This window comes from Cololabis saira, chromosome 1 (genome assembly GCF_033807715.1).
Source record: "Cololabis saira isolate AMF1-May2022 chromosome 1, fColSai1.1, whole genome shotgun sequence".
NCBI classification, from domain to species: Eukaryota; Metazoa; Chordata; class Actinopteri; order Beloniformes; family Belonidae; genus Cololabis; species Cololabis saira.
Window position 1 is genome coordinate 14,717,223 of NC_084587.1, and position 20,294 is coordinate 14,737,516.

The window sequence follows — 20,294 nt, forward strand, 5'->3', positions numbered from 1 at the left end:
GAAAGAAAGAAAGAAAGAAATGAGCAAGAAAGAAAGAAAGAAAGAAATGAGCAAGAAAGAAAGAAAGAAAGAAAGAAAGAAAGAAAGAAAGAAAGAAAGAAAGAAAGAAAGAAAGAAAGAAAGAAAGAAAGAAAGAAAGAAAGAAAGAAAGAAAGAAAGAAAGAAAGAAAGAAAGAAATGTATTGGTATTTTTTTTTTATCGTCATTTTTATCGTTATCGGGATAAATGCCAGAAATTATCGTGATACATTTTTTAATCCATACCGCCCATCCCTAGTGCAGGCTGACTTTCACTTTCTGTGTGAAAAACGTATAAAACAACTTGGTTTACAACTTGTTCGGTTATACAACCCCCCTCCGATTATAATGTTATTTTAGTTTTACAACAGTATTGAGGAACAGGAAGTGAGTGGGCTAACCTGAGCCTCTCCTCCGGTTTGCAGGTGGAGTTGGTGGAGGAGGAGGAGAAAGAGGGGGGGGCTGGATGTTCTTGATCTTCTTGGGCCGCCCCACCCGCCCGTTGTTCTTGCCCTTCCTGACGTACAGCAGGGTCGGTGGAGGGATCAGGGCCGGCACCGGGGCCGGCACGTCGGGCTTCTCTTTCATATGCTCCCCTTCAGACTCTCCCTCGGAGAAGGAGTCTGCAGAGTTTCCTGACATCACTGGAGACAGAAGGACAGAAGCATCTGGATTTGAACTTTGAAAGCACAGAGAAGCAATGCCACTCCAGCACAGCAGAAACAATCCTCCGTCTCACCGTTAGGGATGGGCCGTATGGACTAAAAAATGTATCACGGCAAATTCTGGCATTTATCCCAATAGCGATAAAGATGACGATAAAAAAATACCAATTCAACTCCACCTTTGTAACTATAAATCTATCACCAGATTCAGTCTTTGGAGCCCCCAAAACACTGCTCTAAAAGAATACTAAATGCTAATAAATTACACCAAATAAATTGAATTGATAAAAACCAATTAAATGAGTCCACCTGTACTGCAAAACTGTAACGACTCCTCGCTCTCAGATCCGCCATGTTTGTTACACAAACACGTCATCAACTCCTTCCTTCCTTCCTTCCTTCCTTCCTTCCTTCCTTCCTTCCTTCCTTCCTTCCTTCCTTCCTTCCTTGCTTCCTTCCTTCCTTCCTTCCTTCCTTCCTTCCTTCCTTTTCTGGCTCCCTTCTTTCCTTCCTTTCTTTCTTTCTTTTCTGGCTCCCTTCCTTCCTTCCTTCCTTCCTTTCTTTTCTGGCTCCCTTCCTTCCTTCCTTCCTTTCTTTTCTGGCTCCCTTCCTTCCTTTCTTTTCTGGCTCCCTTCCTCCCTTCCTTCCTTCCTTCCTTCCTTCCTTCCTTCCTTCCTTCCTTCCTTCCTTCCTTCCTTCCTTCCTTCCTTCCTTCCTTCCTTTCTTTTCTGGCTCCCTTCCTTCCTCCCTTTCTTTCTTTTCTGGCTCCCTTCCTTCCTTCCTTCCTTCCTTCCTTCCTTCCTTTCTTTCTTTCTTTTCTGGCTCCCTTCCTTCCTTCCTTCCTTTCTTTCTTTCTTTTCTGGCTCCCTTCCTTCCTCCCTTTCTTTCTTTTCTGGCTCCCTTCCTTCCTTCCTTCCTTCCTTTCTTTCTTTTCTGGCTCCCTCCCTTCCCTCCTTCCTTCCTTCCTTTCTTTTTCTGGCTCCCTTCCTTCCTTCCTTCCTTTCTTTTCTGGGTCCCTTTCTTCCTTCCGTCCTTCCTTCCTTCCTTCCTTCTCTGGCTCCCTTCCTTCCTTCCTACCTTCCTTTCTTTCTTTTCTGGCTCCCTTCCTTCCTTCCTTCCTTCCTTCCTTCCTTCCTTCCTTCCTTCCTTCCTTCCTTCCTTCCTTCCTTCCTTCCTTCCTTCCTTCCTTCCTTCCTTCCTTCCTTCCTTCCTTCTCTGGCTTCCTTCCTTCCTTTCTTTCAATCTTTCTTTCTTTTCTGGCTCCCTCCTTCCTTCCTTCCTTCCTTTCTTTCTTTTCTGGCTCCCTCCTTCCTTCCTTCCTTCCTTTCTTTCTTTTCTGGCTCCCTCCCTTCCCTCCTTCCTTCCTTCCTTTCTTTTTCTGGCTCCCTTCCTTCCTTCCTTCCTTTCTTTTCTGGGTCCCTTTCTTCCTTCCGTCCTTCCTTCCTTCCTTCCTTCTCTGGCTCCCTTCCTTCCTACCTTCCTTTCTTTCTTTTCTGGCTCCCTTCCTTCCTTCCTTCCTTCCTTCCTTCCTTCCTTCCTTCCTTCCTTCCTTCCTTCCTTCCTTCCTTCCTTCCTTCCTTCCTTCCTTCCTTCCTTCCTTCCTTCCTTCCTTCCTGCACACGTACGTTGTGCGTCGATTTAAAGCTGAACCATAAATCATTTTTACACAAAAACGTCATCAACGGGAATTTATCGTTTTTACCGCGAGATGACAAATTCTTACCGTGGGGAACTTTTTTGACGGTATATCGTGAACGGTAAAATATCACCCATTCCTACTCACCGTCCAGTTCCAGACAGATGTGGTTCAGGCTCATTCCTCGGAACAGCACTCCGTCTCTCTCCCCGCACAGCACGACCCGGCCCACGCGGCCCATCAGGCCGGGGTCTTGGCCGATCCCGGCGCAGTTCTGCGTCACGTGGTACTCCCGTTCCAGGAACTGCTCCAGCCTCTCCACGGCGCTGCTGCCGGGCTGCCCGGGCAGTCCGGGCTCCTCGCCCTCTCCCAGGAGCAGCAGCTGGGTCAGGATGGCCACCTGGCGGCGAACCCTGGTCTGGGTCAGGGCGCGGGGGTTGCGGGTCCCGCTGGAACGGGCCAGGCTGCGGAGGAGGTCGGTGCCCCGCAGCGGGGTGGCGGGCGAGTGGTAAGGCCGGGCGAACACGTACGGGTTGGCGGGGTCGACGCCGACGTCCTGCCGCGTCTGCAGGAGAAGCTCCAGACACGGCTCGCAGTGAGGCGGGAGGATGAGCGGCTGGACGCGTCCGCGTTTCCCCTGAACCCCGACGCGGGGCAGGTGCGGGAGAACCATCCGCTCGAAGGGGGACAGGGAGGCCTCCAGGGGGGTGAGAGCCGGGGGAGCCCCGGGCGGGACGGGGACGGGGCACTGAGGAGTCACGCGGGAGCGGTACTCTGCGATCAACAGCTTGGAGACCTCGCACTCCCGCCGCCGGTTGTACAGGATGAGCAGCGCCAGGCTGGAGTGGCACAGGAGCCGCCAGGCTTCGGCGGACTGCAGCTGCCGGGACAGAGACAGGAAGGCCGAGTGCTGCAGCCGCCGCAGGTACAGCACCAGGGAGGACAGGGACGAGAGCAGGGGCAGCATCCCGTGTCGCCCCGAACTACGGGCAGGAAAAACAGATGAGAGAGAAAGAAACATTGAGAATGTTTTCAAATTCAGAGGTTTGGGTAAAAAAAACTGCTAACATACTATCGGGAACAGATTTAGACGTAAAGTTATTAGCTGCAGGGTGACAGAAAATCTATTGTCGAGGTTTATTACAATTTATATTCAGGTTTTAGCCCGACACAAAACTAAATAATCAAATTAAGCACAAATGACTTAACCTTTGTACTGTCTTCGGGTCAAAATGACCTAATTCTCCTGTTCCTTCTTTCCTCCTGCTCTCTCCTTCCTTCTCCCTTCCTCTTTTCTCCCTTCCTTCCTTATTTCCTTGTTTTCGTCCTTCCTTCCTTCCGTCCTCCCTCCCTTCCTTCGTTTCATTCTTCCTTCCTTTTGTCCAGGTGGCGCCTCAAGGAGCGGAAGGAAGGAAGGAAGGAAGGAAGGAAGGAAGGAAGGAAGGAAGGAAGGAAGGAAGGAAGGAAGGAACCTTCTTTCCTTGTTTTCTCCCTTCCTTCCTTCCTTCCTTCTTTCCTTGTTTTCTCCCTTCCTTCCTCCTTTCCTTGTTTTCATCCTTCCTTCCTTCCTTCCTTCCTTTTGTCCAGGTGGCGGCCCAAGGAGCGGAAGGAAGGAAGGAAGGAAGGAAGGAAGGAAGGAAGGAAGGAAGGAAGGAAGGAAGGAAGGAAGGAAGGAAGGAAGGAAGGAAGGATCCTTCTTTCCTTGTTTTCTCCCTTCCTTCCTCCTTTCCTTGTTTTCATCCTTCCTTCCTTCCTTCCTTCCTTTTGTCCAGGTGGCGGCCCAAGGAGCGGAAGGAAGGAAGGAAGGAAGGAAGGAAGGAAGGAAGGAAGGAAGGAAGGAAGGAAGGAAGGAAGGATCCTTCCTTCCTTCTTTTCTCCCTTCCTTCATTCCTTCCTTCCTTCTTTCCTCCCTTCTTTCTTTCCTCCCTTCCTTCCTTCCTTCTTCCCTTCTTTTCATTCTTCTTTCCTCCCTTCTTTCTTTCCTCCCTTTTTCTCTTCCTCCCTTTTTCTCTTCCTCCTTCCTTGACCCGAAGACAGCACAAGGGTTAATTATTGGGTGCAAACTGATAAGTAAATAAGAAAAGCTGAAAGCTACAAGTTACAAGTTACCTGAGAAGCTCTTTTTCCTTGTCTTCTGTTCCACTGTCATCTTCCACTTCCATCAGTCCATTCTCCTCCTCGTCTTCCACCTCCTCCTCTTCCTCTTTGGGCGGCTCCCTCTCTTTGGCTGCTTTGCTACTGAAGGGCTGAGGGCACACCAGCTCCATGTGCTCCTCCTCTTTGGGCCTCTTCACCTCCACCACCTCCACATCTTCATCCTCATTCTCCTCTTCCTCCGCCTGTCTCTCCTTCTTTATTCTCCTCGCCGCTCCCTTCTTGGACTGCGGCGCGGTGACGGGCGGCGGGCTCCTCTTCAGGACGGACACCGGCACGGCGCTCTGGGCTCGGGGAGGGGTCAGCGCCGGCGGCGTGGGCGTCCTCCCGGAGGAAGCCGGGGATTGGCCGGCTGCCGTGAGAGTGGGCGGAGACATGGACAGGTCCTGGACTACGCTCTGCGGGGAATCCGAATTGCGGCTTTGTCCTCTGACGTGGGAAAACTTGGCGGGCGGCTGCTGGGCGAGCGCCGCGGCCGGGCCGGTGCTCGGGACGTGCAGGCGGGGCATCTGCGTGTAGCGCTCGACCAGGGCGGAGCACACCTCGGGCTGGTGGGCGTGGTGTTTGTCCAGGTGGCGGCCCAGGGAGCGGAAGTGCCGCCCGCAGTGCTCGCAGGTTTGCCGCATGGCGTCGATGGAAACGCCGCCCTTTGAGGCGCTTCCCGGCGATCCGGCGTCCAGAGGAGCCGGAGGTTTGAACACGGGCTGCTTCGACGGGGAAGAGGAGGAGGAGGGAGCGGAGGACTGAGAGTGGGACGGAGGAGGACGGTCCAGGTGAGGAACGCCTGAGGAAGAGACCGGGGAGGGACGCCGCGGCGGGGTTCGGCGGGGGGTCTTTTTCTTTGACGGGGTGCCGCGGCGTTTCTTTCTCCGGCGAAGAGCGCGCCCGCGCGGGCTGGAGCCGTCCTCATCTCCAGCATCCGATTCACTGGCGTCCGAGTGGGAGATGGGAGAGGAAGATGGGGAGAGAGACCAAGAGGGGGTGACGTATTCCTGCTGCTGCTGCTGCTGCTGCTGCTGCTGCTGCTGATGCTGATGATGCTGTGGTCGCTGACGCTGTTGGACCGTCAGAGACAGAGGCTCCTCCTCCTGGAAGGGAAAAATGTAGTCTTTTTTTTTCCAAAAATGATTACATGATAATGATTGAATGATGTGTGAAAGTTTGAAATGTGTTGAAGGTTGGATGTGTTTTTGTGGTAATAATTCAATACAAACTTCTCGAATTCACAACGGGACATATTTTATAAGATTTGGAATAACTGGATTGTATTTATCACCCCCATGAGAGCAAATTTTTTTTATTTCACTGGTAATATAATGTTGAAAAATGTTGAGTTTGATTGACATACCCGTAGGCGGTGGTAATTTTATTTAATGTTATTTTAATTTTATTTTAGTTGTTTTTATTCACTTAGTTTTTTGTTTTTTTTTTATTATTATTAATTTATGTTATTTGTGAAAGGGGCAGATCAGATAAGATTCTTCTTCTTTCTGCTCCCTTTTCATTCATAAGTTAGGAACATTTGTATTTGTGTTTGTATTAAATTGTTTTGTTTTTTGAATGAAATAAAGAATAAAATGAAATGAAATTAATAATATGTAACTCGTTGTTTTGACCTGAACTGGGTTTTATGATTGGTTCAACACAGCAGCGGCAGGTGACCCCCCGATTTCTGTTCATAGTTCATGTAAATGTTTATTTCTGGGACTTAAACTAGCAAAAATGGAAGGACATTCATTTTCATTTGATTGAGTGTTGCTGTATCGTTTTATTGACTTGTCCTTTCCAAATAAAGAAACAATTAAAAAAAAAAAAAAAAAAACTTCTCGAATTGCCTTATATACATAAAGATAGATTGTTTTAACTTTGAAGGACTAACAACATAAGCTACCATATTACTAAATATTACGCATTTATTTAGCATTTGTCAGTATAGTTACATTCAGTCACAAGAGTCACTATTTTTGATGAAAGCTGAAGTCTGTGACAACAGAATAAATACTGAGAAACCGTAAAGATCAGCTGCTTGTGTGTCCATTAGGAAGGTTAACTTGGATTATCCTATGGCTAAACATTTTCACACAGCACACAATAGCAATCCAGATGGGTTAATGGTTGAAGGTCTAGAAACTATCAAAAAGAATATTAGGGGTGGTGACAGGCTAAAATTATTACTACAAAGGGAAACTTTCTACATATACACTTTGCAGGCCATGACATACCCAGGATTAAATGAAGAAATTGATTTTAGTCCTTATTTGTAATGACTTTATGTATCTTCTTTTGTTTGTATGTTTTTTTCCCTCTACCTGGCCATTCACTCGCTTGTGACACCTGCGTGGCATCCTAGTGGCCCTTGCATGTAATGTTTACCTGGGAAATGGTTTATGTGACTTCCTACCTGTGCAGGGCAGGTGTATATCATTAGGAATTCCTGTTTGAGCAGTACCCTGAAGAAGGCTTGCGCCGAAACGCGTGGGTCTCTGCTCCCATGTTTTTATACAAATTAGCCATGTTTCAATAAAGGCTTTTTATATTTTTCCACAAGAAGAGTGCCTTGGACTCCCTTTTTTTGATTGGACATTCATTTTCATTTGATTGAGTGTTGCTGTATCGTTTTATTGACTTGTCCTTTCCAAATAAAGAAAAAATTAAAAAAAAAAAAAACTTCTCGAATTGCCTTATATGCATAAAGATAAATTGTTTTAACTTTGAAGGACTAACAACATAAGCTACCATATTACTAAATATTAAGCATTTATTTAGCATTTGTCAGTATAGTTACATTCAGTCACAAGAGTCACTATTTTTGATGAAAGCTGAAGTCTGTGACTGACAACAGAATAAATACTGAGAAACCGTAAAGATCAACTGCTTGTGTGTCTCAGTTGGATAATAAGTGTAAAGAATCAATGAAGCCAAAAATGAGAAGCCCAAAATTACTGTTTAAACTCTGACATCCAGCACCGATACTGTTGTCCTACAGTCAGCTCACAGCCCCTCCCAGTGGACAGAACAAGCATTGCAGCTACTTTTCCACTAAATCGGTGCATGCCAACCTCGTTTTAACAACGTGTCAGTGTGACAGCCAAGAGTTAGTAATTCAGCCAACAGCTGATTAACCCAAACACGGACCAGCGGATCACTCTAAATGACTCAGCACTCAGATAAAACTTTCCTTTAAAATGTTCCTGGTGTCACGATACGAAGACGGAACTCAGATGAACTTTAATTATTCCTACTTTGTTTAAAAGAAACTTGCAGATAGACACATCTAAATACTACAATACCCATGAGCCTCAATGCCAGTCTGTCAAGCAGAATGAGTGGCGAAAAAAGTCAAAGCTGCATCATTGCAGCTGGTGATGCAGCTGCACTTATTGCACTTATTGAATTCTATTAAACTGCACAAGGAATTTTTCTCCAAGTACATTTAATCTGTAGATTGTTTATATATTTCTTCAGAATATTGCCCTCTATTAGCAGTTAGCGCTACAGACTTTCAGGCCAAAATTCATCCTAATGGTGGATTCACACTGAAAGTGTCAAAAATCACTCTTTATATTTTAGCGTTATTTCCGTGTAGATAGGAGTGAGTTTGATGCTCCTTATCTGCTCCGGATCAACATCAACCATCAGAGCCGTTGGTCCCGGTGAAGCTGCAGTCTGTCTGCGGTGAACACTGACACAACGGGTCATAGCGGATTTGGTCATATTGTTTAAACTGTGTTTTGTGATCGATAAGCACGGTTTTTAACTATTTTGCGATGGATTGATGTAGCAAATAAAATCGTTCACACCATACAGCCCTCAACCAACAGGTACGTGTTTCACATGAGCAGAGTTCAGGTAAAAACGGCAGTCATATCAGCAAAAATGTCAGTTTGCTGGATGAAATATATTAATTCCTCATAAAATAAGTTTGTTAGTGCACAGCTATACTCATGTGTGCATGTGAATGAGTGTACGTTTGTGTGTACGTGAAAGTCAGAGGTGTCAAGTAACGAAGTACAAATACTTTGTTACCTTACTTAAGTAGAAATTTTGGTTATTTATACTTCACTGGAGTAATTATTTTTCACACGACTTTTTACTTTTACTCCTTACATTTTCCCGCAATTATCTGTACTTTTTACTCCTTACATTTTAAAAACAGCCTTGTTACTCGTTAAAAAAAAAAACTATCCAGTTAAATTGCTCCATCCGGATAGAGTGAATTTGGTTGTGGTTGTTTCAGATGTTCTTGTCCAGTTTTGTTCTTACATCCGTTGCCCTCAGATTCCTGCAACTAAACTTGGATGTACATTCCAATAAAGGTTAGGATAAATGATAACATGCCTCTGAAGTTTGACTTTTTGCACCATTACAATACTTATAGGCAACTAGTCATCATATCTCCTGCTCTCTGAAACACATGTTAATGCTCAATAGTAAACATATATGGTTCTTTAATATATTTGCATTATACTAAGATGCATTCATTTTCAATGGCTTTTGTCTTTAATGGCCCTTTTTCCCCTTACATTACTTTTACTTTTATACTTTAAGTAGTTTTGAAACCAGTACTTTTATACTTTTACTTGAGTAAAAAACTTGAGTTGATACTTCAACTTCTACAGGAGTATTTTTAAAGTCTAGTATCTATACTTCTACCTGAGTAATGAATGTGAATACTTTTGACACCTCTGAATGTGTAACAGTGTGGCGTTGTAGGACATTTTCTTTTACCTTTTTGATACTGTTGCTGTTCTCAGTGTCAGAGATACACTCCTGCTGTGCTGGAGACACGTTGGGCCGGAAACCCTGTGGACCACAGAACTTGCATTTAACACCAGGCGCACAAGCTCATTAACGTTCACAATCAGCCCCGGCTGTCAATCAGGCCGCCGGAGAACACCTTATTCATAATTGGTCGTGAGCACAGAGGCTGATTAGAACTACAAATCTACCACTCAGAAGCAAAACAAATGACATGAACACAAAGTCGGCCTGAAATTAGAGAATGTTAAAAAGAATGTGTTTTACATCTGACACACACACTGAGGGTTGAAGGAGCCGTGAGGAGCCATGGCTCCACTTCAACCTCTGATGTCAGTTTCTTAATTTTAAAACTATTCGTTTTCTCAAATGGCTTCTGGTGCCATCATTTTGTTGGGTAAATTGATCCAATCTAATGGTATCCATTAAAGGAACAGATGTCACGTAATAACCATGGTTACCGTTGCTAAAGCACTATAGGTGGAAAGAGAGCTGGAGCTCAGCCATCACCATGGTAACACCATGCCTTGCTTAGCTTGTGTGCGTGTGTGTGTGTGTGTGTGTGTGTGTGTGTGTGTGTGTGTGTGTGTGTGTGTGTGTGTGTGTGTGTGTGTGTGTGTGTGTCAGATGATGAGAGTGTGTGTGAGCGTAGCTCGTCAGCATATAGAAGTCATTTCTATACGTGCGAGGACGAAGTAACGAGACTACAGAGCAGACAGATTACATAAACTGACCAACAAGACTGCTTCTTTACCAAAGTCCTTTGTTTCATACTTGAAAAAAAAAAAAAGAAAACAGTTCAAACTTCCAGTTAAGTAAGTTTTTAAAATGCACTATAGTTGATAATCAGACTACAAAAAGAGAGCAAATATAAGAAGCGATCATTTAAAACAATGATGTTCTGTGGTTAAGTTGTTTTATGGTCCATTCAGGTTCATCGTAGCAGACAGATATTAGTATGTTTCTTTATTATTACAATAAATTACCCCATGAGAAACTGTGAAATGCAGAGGGGTTTGTCCAGCATAGAAGGCAAATGTTTTTTTTTAATTTATTTTTAAGTTTTTTAATTACTGCCAACAATTTTTTTATTGAACTTTTATTTAACCAGGAAAAGAACCCCATTGAGATTAAAAATCTCTTTTGCAAGGGTGTCCTGGCCAAGAGGCAGCACAAGATTTCAGATATTAAAATTTACAGAGGTGTGATGTGAAATATTAAAATCAAATAAAATCCATTAAATTAATGGAAATTAATCAAATTAATTCAATCAAATAAATTAAATTAATTAATCCATAAAATCCAAAAAATGGAAATCATTTAAAACAGTTACAAATCAGAGATGCTGTCTCAAGTGCACTCATTCTAGACTTAAAATCACTCAGTGGAATAAGTTCTGTTATTTTTAACAGAATACAATTAATTAAGAAAACAATTAATCCTGGTTTAACCTCCACACACGCACTGAATTGGACCCTGTATCACAGCGTACATACATACTGACCAGATTCTCCCCCCATTCTGTGAGGCTGTAGTCAACGGTGATCTCCTCCCCTTTGGTGATGTCACGAATGGCGATGACGACCAGGCGCACCTGGTTTCCGCAGTGGACCTCTCGGATACGGCAGTTAGGCGAGGGAGGGAAAGCGCTGGCAGCTGGAGCCGGCGGGGCGGGTGGAGCCGCGGACGCAGGTGTCAGAGCTGAGGCCGTGCTGGTCGGGGCGGGGACGGGTACCGGTGTCAGGGGGGGGGCAGACGGAGCTGGGCTGGAGGCCGGGCACGAGCTGGACTTGGACCCGCCAGAGACTTTATCCTGGGTCGGCTCCGATGGACCGCTGAGAGGTGAAGGAGGTGAAGGAAGAAGGAATTCACTACCTTTATAAAAAAAACATTGTTGGTATTCTTCTCATACTTTTTTTCTCCCGCTTTTCTATTTTGAAAAGTGATTTTGATAGTATACAGGACTGTCTCAGAAAATTGGAATATTGTGATAAAGTTCTTTATTTTCTGTAATGCAATTAAAAAAAACAAAAATGTCATACATTCTGGATTCATTACAAATCAACTGAAATATTGCAAGCCTTTTATTATTTTAATATTGCTGATTATGGTTTACAGTTTAAGATTAAGATTCCCAGAATATTCTATTTTTTTGAGATAGGATATTTGAGTTTTCTTAAACTGTAAGCCATGACCAGCAATATTAAAATAATAAAAGGCTTGCAATATTTCAGTTGATTTGTAATGAATCCAGAATATACGACATTTTACAGTCTTGTATAAGTGTATGTAACCTGTTGACTAAACAAAGGAAGACATCATTAATGTTAAATCTGGCATCTTTCTGTTTTCTTATATGTTTATCAGAGCAGAAAAGGTTCACAGCTTTTGTGGTCCGCAGGGATCACTCCCTGATCCGTTGCACGAGAACCACAGATGGAATTTGTTTACTAAAAAAAAGCGCCATAGCGGTAAAAATATGTAGAAGGAATTTACTAGTTTGAGGATGCTTCTCTGTCAACACAATCCACATCAAACCAAACTGATATTATTTTATTGGCGATAGGATTTTTTTCTTAAAAGTAAGATTTACTTCAAGAAAAGCTTTATGTTTTACTAAGTAGGTGTGACAATAAAGAAAGCAGGTAAGATACCACTTTATTGCACTTTCCTAAGTAGATGTAGTTGTTTTTTGTTTTACTTTTATAAGAACACTAATTTAAGATTCAACATTTAACCTGTTGTTGTCAACTGGAAAATGGAAAGCAAACTTTACCGGTTTAAAGAAAAAAAAAAAGGATCCAATCCAGGGGCAAAATAAATAAATAAAATCATCAGATAATCTGAACCGTGAGGTATGTGATCCGTTAACAGCCCAAATATCATATATATTGTTTATTGCAAATACATCTGAACGCATAAGGGTTCATTTTAGTTTTAGGCTCCTTTTCTCATTTCTTTCATCTACACAAAGATCTCTCCTACATACAGAAGTGACAGGATTGTAATCAATGTTATTAGATGCGTTTCCATTACCCCTAGATATGTACCAAACCAAATATCGAAAAAATAAATTATTATTATTATTTGCAAAAGCGTTATAGATTTTTGCGAATTTCCACGTCTCTTTCCATCACATTTTTGTACAAAATAAAGTCGAATCTCTGAGTTAGATAAAGGTAGCGCTGCAGGGTGTTAGTGTTTTTACTGTTTTTCGAACAAGCGTAATTCTTGTAACTCTTGCCCTGCGAGACCTTCTCTTCAAAACAACGAAAAAAACGGAAATCTGGCCATTTTCTTCTGATTAAAGAAAATGTAACAAAACATATTTAGTCTTTGACAAATTACTGCAATTGTAATCCAACTCCTGTTGGGAAAATAGCCAGATGATGAAGGCATTGTATTAATGGGGCCAAAAACAGCTGAAAAATAGACTTTGATGACTTTAGACTGACCGCCTACGTCACTTCCAGCAGTGCTAGACGCGTGGAAGTTTGCACAAGGCATTTCCATCACACTATTTTGAACAAGTGGATTATCAAATCACCTGAAAAACCAGCTCCTGAGTTTTTTTTTTTTTTTTTAATTAGTGCCGTTTCCGGTCCAGATTTTTGAATCGATATTTGGTTTGGAGCAGATCTAGGGGTAATGGAAACACGCCTTCTGGTAGCGCTGGATGTGATGTAGCCGGTCAATCAAGTAATGAAAAAAAATCTACTCTCCAGCTGTTTTTGGCCTCATTCATATGATGGAGTTGTCCTGTCACACTACTTAATCATTATACATTACATAAGGGCTTTGCCTCTGAATAATCAATTGAATGATCATCCGCTGCCTTCATCATCTGACTATTTTCTCAACAGCGGTAGCGGGAATCGCAATAATTTGTCTGGAGATGTTTTAGTCAATTTTTCTTCAACGTTGAACAAGACAAGATACAGAGTGTTACGAGAATTACGCTCAGTCGAAAAACAGCCATCAGTGGAAATACCGGCTCCCTGCAATGCTATCTTTATCAAACTTTCGGAGATTCGATTTTCTTTTACACAAAAGTGTGATGAAAACAGGGCTATTATTTTCATGTAGACTTAGGGTCGGTTGTTTTTTTTAAATCACTGCAAGTGTCTACTGCAGCTGAATTAAAGCAAATAAAATCAAACCCAGACTGGCCGGTCAACTCTATTTTTCACACATTTCAGCAATGAATAAAATTATGAGTTAAAGAGTTTACTGGATTTGGAGGAGTGGGATTCAGGGGTGCTCGTCTGGAGCTACACAGTCCAGACTCCAGGGGTGGGTTAAGATCACTAACAGCATATTCATTCCTGAAAGCTGAGCAACTAAAAGAGGCACATTTATTAACACTCACCACTTGTAAGCAGCGGCCTCAGTGTTGTAGAAAGGCCCGTCCAGTGTGGGTCGCTTACTCTCTGCCGTGTCCTTCCTCCGATCACCTGAGATCACAGCAACAGCCAGCATAACAGGATTAAAAACAGGGGAAGCTGGCACACACACACACACACGCACACACACACACAAAGGTCATCACCCCACCTCTTGGAGCACACAGACACACAGGTTCACATAGCAACATGTGCATAGTCAAGCACACACACATTTATACACATGAACAAAACTAGGTCACACACACAGTCCACCCCCACACTAATTACAGACACACTGACAGATGCACATGCACACACCACTCACAAACAAAAACACATGCAATTGTGGTTGATGGCTGTGAGAATACAACATGCAGATGTAGAAACACACACACACACACACAAACAGACACACACACACACACACCTGGGCTGAAGCCGTGTTCAGGCACGCTCTCTTCCTCGGTGTGTGTAAGAAACACTTTCACCGGGGTCCCTTTTCTTTTCCTTCCACAGCCGCGCCTGCAGAAAACACACACATGCACGGACTCACAATTATCTTTTAATCAATGGGCTTAGTGGCCAAACTTCACATCAGCCAGGTCAGGGAGTGATCAATAAACTGATGGCCACCCGATGAATCCATACAAGTCCTCCCATTAGGCAAAAGAAATAAGCAAAAACAGCAACAAGCAAATATGGAATGAGTAAAAGTTTATACAGCAGAGCATTTTGGATGCAAGCTGAGTGACCCAGAAGAAACCAACGCCGTTTGTGCCAAACAAAACTAGTTCCAAAGAAATCCTGGCATCTTTCCTCGCCACACTCGGCTAAGGGCAAATAGAGTTGTCATAAATTACGTGTAAAAAAAGTTTTCATTTGGATGCTAAAAATATCCAAAGTAACCGCCAGAAAGCCATATTGCATATTAAGAGCCTAATTTGAGTGATCAGATACCTGGTCAGGTACAATCCCAGCCTCCGAGTGAACTAAACGTTTGAGTTTGTTTTGTAATCATTGGAATTGCCTGTGAATATCGAAGCAAAAGCAAACAGTTTGAGCCAGATGAAAAATCTTCTTTACAAGGAAGCAAAAAAAAAAATTGTTGCAACAAAAAACATCTATTCAGTGAGAAGTTTCAGTACTTTGCTCAAAGCAAACAGCCGAAGCACTTTCTCCCCAAGGTCTTACCATCACTGAAGATTCTTTACTGTTTTTTAACGCTTAACTGCTTAACTTGTACATTCCTAATGCCGGATTTAAGCATTGTTCACATCTTGCAGAATACACATGTTTAACACATGTTCCCAACGTCTGTTACACCTGTCAACGCAAATGTGTAACCAAATGTGTCTCGAGTGATCAGATCTGACCTTCCTGTTCAATATGCAAATAAACGCACATGCCATTTTCATTTCGACACCAAATGCATTGTTATTTTCAATGACCAAACAGCTGGAAATAAGACGAAGATGATCCACTACAAACTTGTTTGCAAAAACTTTATTTAACAAAGAACAAACACAATACAGATCATGGCAAATATAATACATGGAAAGATCAGCCACTTTATTCAATTTGCATCAAATAAATCCAAGCCCAAGCCGATAATATAATTAGTTTATTAGGCGATCCCTGAATGCATACCATGATGTTTTTGTGTTCATAATATGCAGAAATCGATGTTCAGACCTTGTTCAGACCACTTGTGATCAGTTTCACTAGGACGCACTTTGATGCCAGGTCTGAATGGACTCCTTATACTGACCGCGGCTCCGTTTACACCTGGTATTAACACCTGTCCTGATTGATCAGATCACAAGTGGACAGCTTCAAGTGTGCGTGTTCATACCCGATGCTAACGTACGTCTCCCCATGTGGCTCGAGGGGCAGTTTGTGATCAGATCTGTCCCTCACCTATATGCAAATAAACAAGACTAAATGTGTTTTTGTTTTTATCTGAGGAAGGCAGCAACACACTAAACCACAACTATTCAAAAGGAAAAGGAACACTCCTGCTGCATGGACAGCTGTAAGAGATGAACGGCACAAAGAAGACAATAATAAATGCAACGAAGAAACATCCAAAATCATAAAAGACAACAATAGACTTCAAACAGATTGAAATGTTGCACACATAAGTGCATCCTTGTGCCTACTAAATGATGTCAGAAGTGCATTCCTTCAATATAGCTCAGCACGCATTGTGTTTGCAGTGCGTAGACCACCTCCCAATGTGGGTTAAGCAGTCAGATCTTAATGTGGGTGCTACTGCACCCGCACTTAAGGCTTTCCACTAGGGGTGTGCAAACAAGGGTACCTCACGATTCGATTTCGATTATTGGAGCTTCGATTCTTCGATTATAACGATTGTCGATTCGATTCGATTATTGGTGCCACGATTCTTCGATTATTGTGATTTTTAATGCTTTTTTCCATACAAGATTGATTTTGTCTTCATCTGTGGCTACATTTGTAAATAAATAGCCAATCAATTAACTCAGTTCCTCTAACAACACTCATTAAGTAAATAACAAGGTTTTTTGAAGATTTGACATGTATTTTTCAAAGACACAAAATAATGTATTTTATGACTATGTAAACATTTGCTCTTTGACTTAAGCCCCTTTCACACAGAGATTCCGCAATATTGGTGTAAAGAAGTCCTGCCAATACGCCGCCTTTGTTGGTTCACACAGAACCATACAACGCCGGCATAACGCCGCTGCCGTCTGTAAATTCACACAGCATGCCGGCGTTCCGCAATCAGAGGCGTGACGACAGCGTCAGCGTCTAGTGGCATGCCGGCATGCCGGCTGTGTCATTCACACAGACCCCGTTTCGGCTCTGTGACTACCTCCGCTGCCGGCTTATTGGTGGGGCCACTTGGCCCCCCCATTCCGCCTCCGTGACTTTCACACAGAACAGCGAGGCGGCTTAAAGGCGCAACGTTCCCGCCTCGAACTGGCTGTGTGAAAATGGCTTTACTTAACTTTGACCAGGGAAAGCTGCACTTGCATGAGAGCCCCCTCTATTGGCGAAAACACTGAAAACGGTCAAGCCCTGGATTTAATGAGTTCATTAATTCAAGTAAACCAGATATGTACTTCCATCAAATTTATTTAGTGTAAACATATCTGCCATATTTCAAGTGAACAATAAGAAATGTGCATTCTTGAAAATGAAATGATTCAGCAGCTTATTCAGTCTGGAATCTGGATAGGATAACTAGGATAGGAAAAAAAAAATATATATTTTTATTTTTTATTTTTTTTAAATAATCGATTCTTAATCGTCACGTGACGCATCGCGATGCATCGACACATCGATGAATTGCACCCACCTCTACTGTCCACTTGTGATCAGTTCACTCAGGGTGGATTTTAATACCAGGTGTAAACAGAGCCTATTACACACAGTTTGAGCTGTTTGTATAGGTGTGATTAACAACATTTGTATATTTTAATTACTAATGTCCATCAATCCATTATCTATACCCGCTTTATCCATTGCAGGGTCACCGGTGTCTGCTGGAACCCATCCCAGCTCATTACGGGCGAGTGACAAATCACACCTTAATGTGTAGTACATTAATGCTTTAAAAAAAAAAACCCCAAGGGTACCATTTTCTACATTTTCAGTGATACAACCATGTCCAAACCAGTCATTTTAGCAAGTTAACATTTTAAACTTCTGTTTGGTTAACACACGACAAACTACTCAATGAGAGGAATAATCCTGCTGCTTATTAATATCCAACATACTGTAGCCAGATTCAAGTTTACAGGACTGTCTCAGAAAATTAGAATATTGTGATAAAGTTCTTTATTTTCTGTAATGCAATCAAAAAAACAAAGATGTCATACATTCTGGATTCATTACAAATCAACTGCAAGCCTTTTATTATTTTAATATTGCTGATTATGGCTTACAGTTTAAGATTAAGATTCCCAGAATATTCTAATTTTTTGAGATAGGATATTTGAGTTTTCTTAAGCTGTAAGCCATGATCAGCAATATTAAAATAATAAAAGGCTTGCAATATTTCAGTTGATTTGTAATGAATCCAGAATGTATGACATTCCAGCATTACAGAAAATAAAGGACTTTATCACAATATTCTAATTTTCTGAGACAGTCCTGTAAGTAGTAATTCCAGATAAATAACTACAGCTCTGATTGTAAGATTATGCAATCTAATCAGTGTTTATATTTGAGTGCTGTGACTCCTGACCACAGAGAGCGTGGACGCCGTCACCTGTGTGAGGCCAAAGTAGACAAGTCAGATTATCTTCTTCAGACTAAATCCACTCCAAAACCTCGCTGGTCAGAAGAGCCGAACTCACGCTGCCTCTGTCGAATCTGGGGTAGTTCTATTACCACAGATCTCAGTATTGTTTCCATCAGTCTATTTTTTACTCACATGACACTGGAGTCTCTTGAAACTAGGCCATGAGAAGATCGTGCCTTGGATTTTGAAGTGTTCATTGCTGTCTGTGTTAGTACGTGCGTCTGTTTGCACGGAGATGAGAACGAAGGAGAGCGGGGAAAGAAGGACAGAAATAAGCAATGAATTTGGACAGGAAGATGAAGCAGTTAAATGAGAAATGGAAAAACAGATCAGGGAAAGGGGACAAAAGAAGACAAAACAGGAAGGGAGATACTTATTCAGAGAGATATCAACTCAGCACACTGTCCCTCTATTGATCCGCCGCCATGCACAGCCGTGATGCTGTGTGCGCATGTCTGCGTGTGTTTAACAAGGTGTGCAGCTGCAACTGTGCTCACATTTTTGCAGATATTTTTTGTAAGTAAATATTTCCTCTACAACAGAAACGGACACAATTTTGGCTTCAGATTTGAAGAAAATAAATAAATAAATAAATAAATAAAAACAAAAACACTTTAAAATGGATTTTAAATCACCCATTAAACCATTTTTACTGCAAAATAGCACTCAATTGTCATATTTAACATATAAGAACACTGTTGATACTGGTCCCATTGTCATGATGACAACAGCACCGCACAATAACACACTCTTATAATGACATTGGGATGTGCAGATCAGAATTTTAGTTGCCGAGGACAATTAATTGCAATTTTATGCCAATAATAGTCTTATAAATTTGGTATTAGCACTTCTAATTGCCATATTGTGCTTTTAAAAAATCTTTTCACTGCCATCTCAAAGTTATTGAGCTCTTTTTTATTTATCTTATTAGTGTGCTTGTGTTTGGCTTTACATCTTAACTCAAAACTGTCAACAGATGATCAATAAGAAGCAGCCCACTGAATGTTAGTAATTAAGTTGTCTGATGATTTTCCAGAATGACAACGCTGATGTGAAATAATTGCAATCAGGAGATTATATATGAATTGTGACTAACTCTGTTCTGGGTATAAATCTTGAAAATATCCATTCTGAGGCCACAGACGAATGTAGTGCAGGGATACAAAGTTTTGTTTTTAACAGAGAGAAATATAATATCAAAACCGACAGTTTGGGGTGAAAATCATTTTCCAGCAGACAAACAAACATCGTCTGCATCCGCATTCGACCCCTAGTCACCACATAGTGCCCTACGGGAACAAAACATGGTTAACCACGTTGCAATGCAGCAGGAGAGAGAAAATGTGACCATTCAGACAGAGCTTTAAACAGCATTAAAAGATCATGCTAGCCAGCATTCAGACTCATTTGTACGCCAACCTCGGCCGGCTGGCTCCTCCAGTCACCTCTCTCTTCTTTCCCAATTCTGTATCGCAACTACTCACAAGAGCTGCAGGACTTCACGGCTGGTCCTGATTGAGATGGAACTGCACATTTTAAAAGTATGTCCAGTTCGCACGCCTCTGAATAATGACACTGTGTTGTGCTCAAATGAAACAGACTGAATCGTCTGCAAAAGTCAGCACTGTTGACTGGCTCGCTCACTATCGCCGTGCTCGTCCTGCACGTCGGCAGCTCCACAGCCGGCTGGGGCGCTTTCCAACGGCTACTATGCCTTTATAAAACCGTCACTCTAACTGCTTTCCCCAAATCATTTGAATTATTTAAATCACTTCTGATTTGCTTCGGCTTCTGTAATTCAAGGATTACTTTGAAATATATTGAGTCTAATTACAGAAGAAAGGTTAACAAGTTATGAATTGTTCTAACTTTAAAGTTTTGGACACGTTCAGATAAACAACTTTAGCTCTAAATCATTGCCCTCTGTCTGAAAGCGGCAGTAGTGGACAACCAATAGCCACCCGTTACCCAGCAGTACATGTTATCTGCAAAGACATATTTAGAAGCAATGACAAAAAAAGAAGAAAAAAAACGCTAATAGTATTCAAAATGTTAATTTGCGTTGTTTTTCATTTTTCTATCCCTAAAAATAGTAACAGCCCAATTACATTGGTGTATAACTCTGGAGGTGATATATGGCAACATTCCGACTCAAGTGTTTGCTAGTATAACTTGTGACTACTACTGTAATTGCTAATTATTGATCTAAGAAATAATTATTAATCTCTAGATAACCCATCTCGGTTTCGTTCTCACTTTATTTTCTTATTTAAGTTTACAGTCATTGCACTACTACTACTTTTATGTCACTGTATTAGTATTTTTTTATTTATTTTTTTTTTAATTTACTATTTTTTTTTAATTTTATTGTTATTATTTGTTTT

At 42.0% G+C, this 20,294-nt stretch overlaps 1 protein-coding gene across 1 annotated transcript in view; it reads right to left on the bottom strand.

Moving 5' to 3' along the window:
- The window catches only part of si:dkey-117m1.4 (uncharacterized), a 31,078-nt gene that overhangs the window by 5,605 nt on the left and 5,179 nt on the right, over window positions 1-20,294 (bottom strand). The window contains exons 2-8 of the mRNA XM_061745619.1: window positions 14,044-14,138; window positions 13,601-13,685; window positions 10,736-11,066; window positions 9,202-9,276; window positions 4,429-5,561; window positions 2,467-3,302; window positions 420-662 (exon numbers count right to left, since the gene is read on the bottom strand). Of these exons, the coding sequence (XP_061601603.1) occupies window positions 420-662; window positions 2,467-3,302; window positions 4,429-5,561; window positions 9,202-9,276; window positions 10,736-11,066; window positions 13,601-13,685; window positions 14,044-14,138 (2,798 nt within the window). The remainder of the gene's footprint in view (window positions 1-419; window positions 663-2,466; window positions 3,303-4,428; window positions 5,562-9,201; window positions 9,277-10,735; window positions 11,067-13,600; window positions 13,686-14,043; window positions 14,139-20,294) is intronic.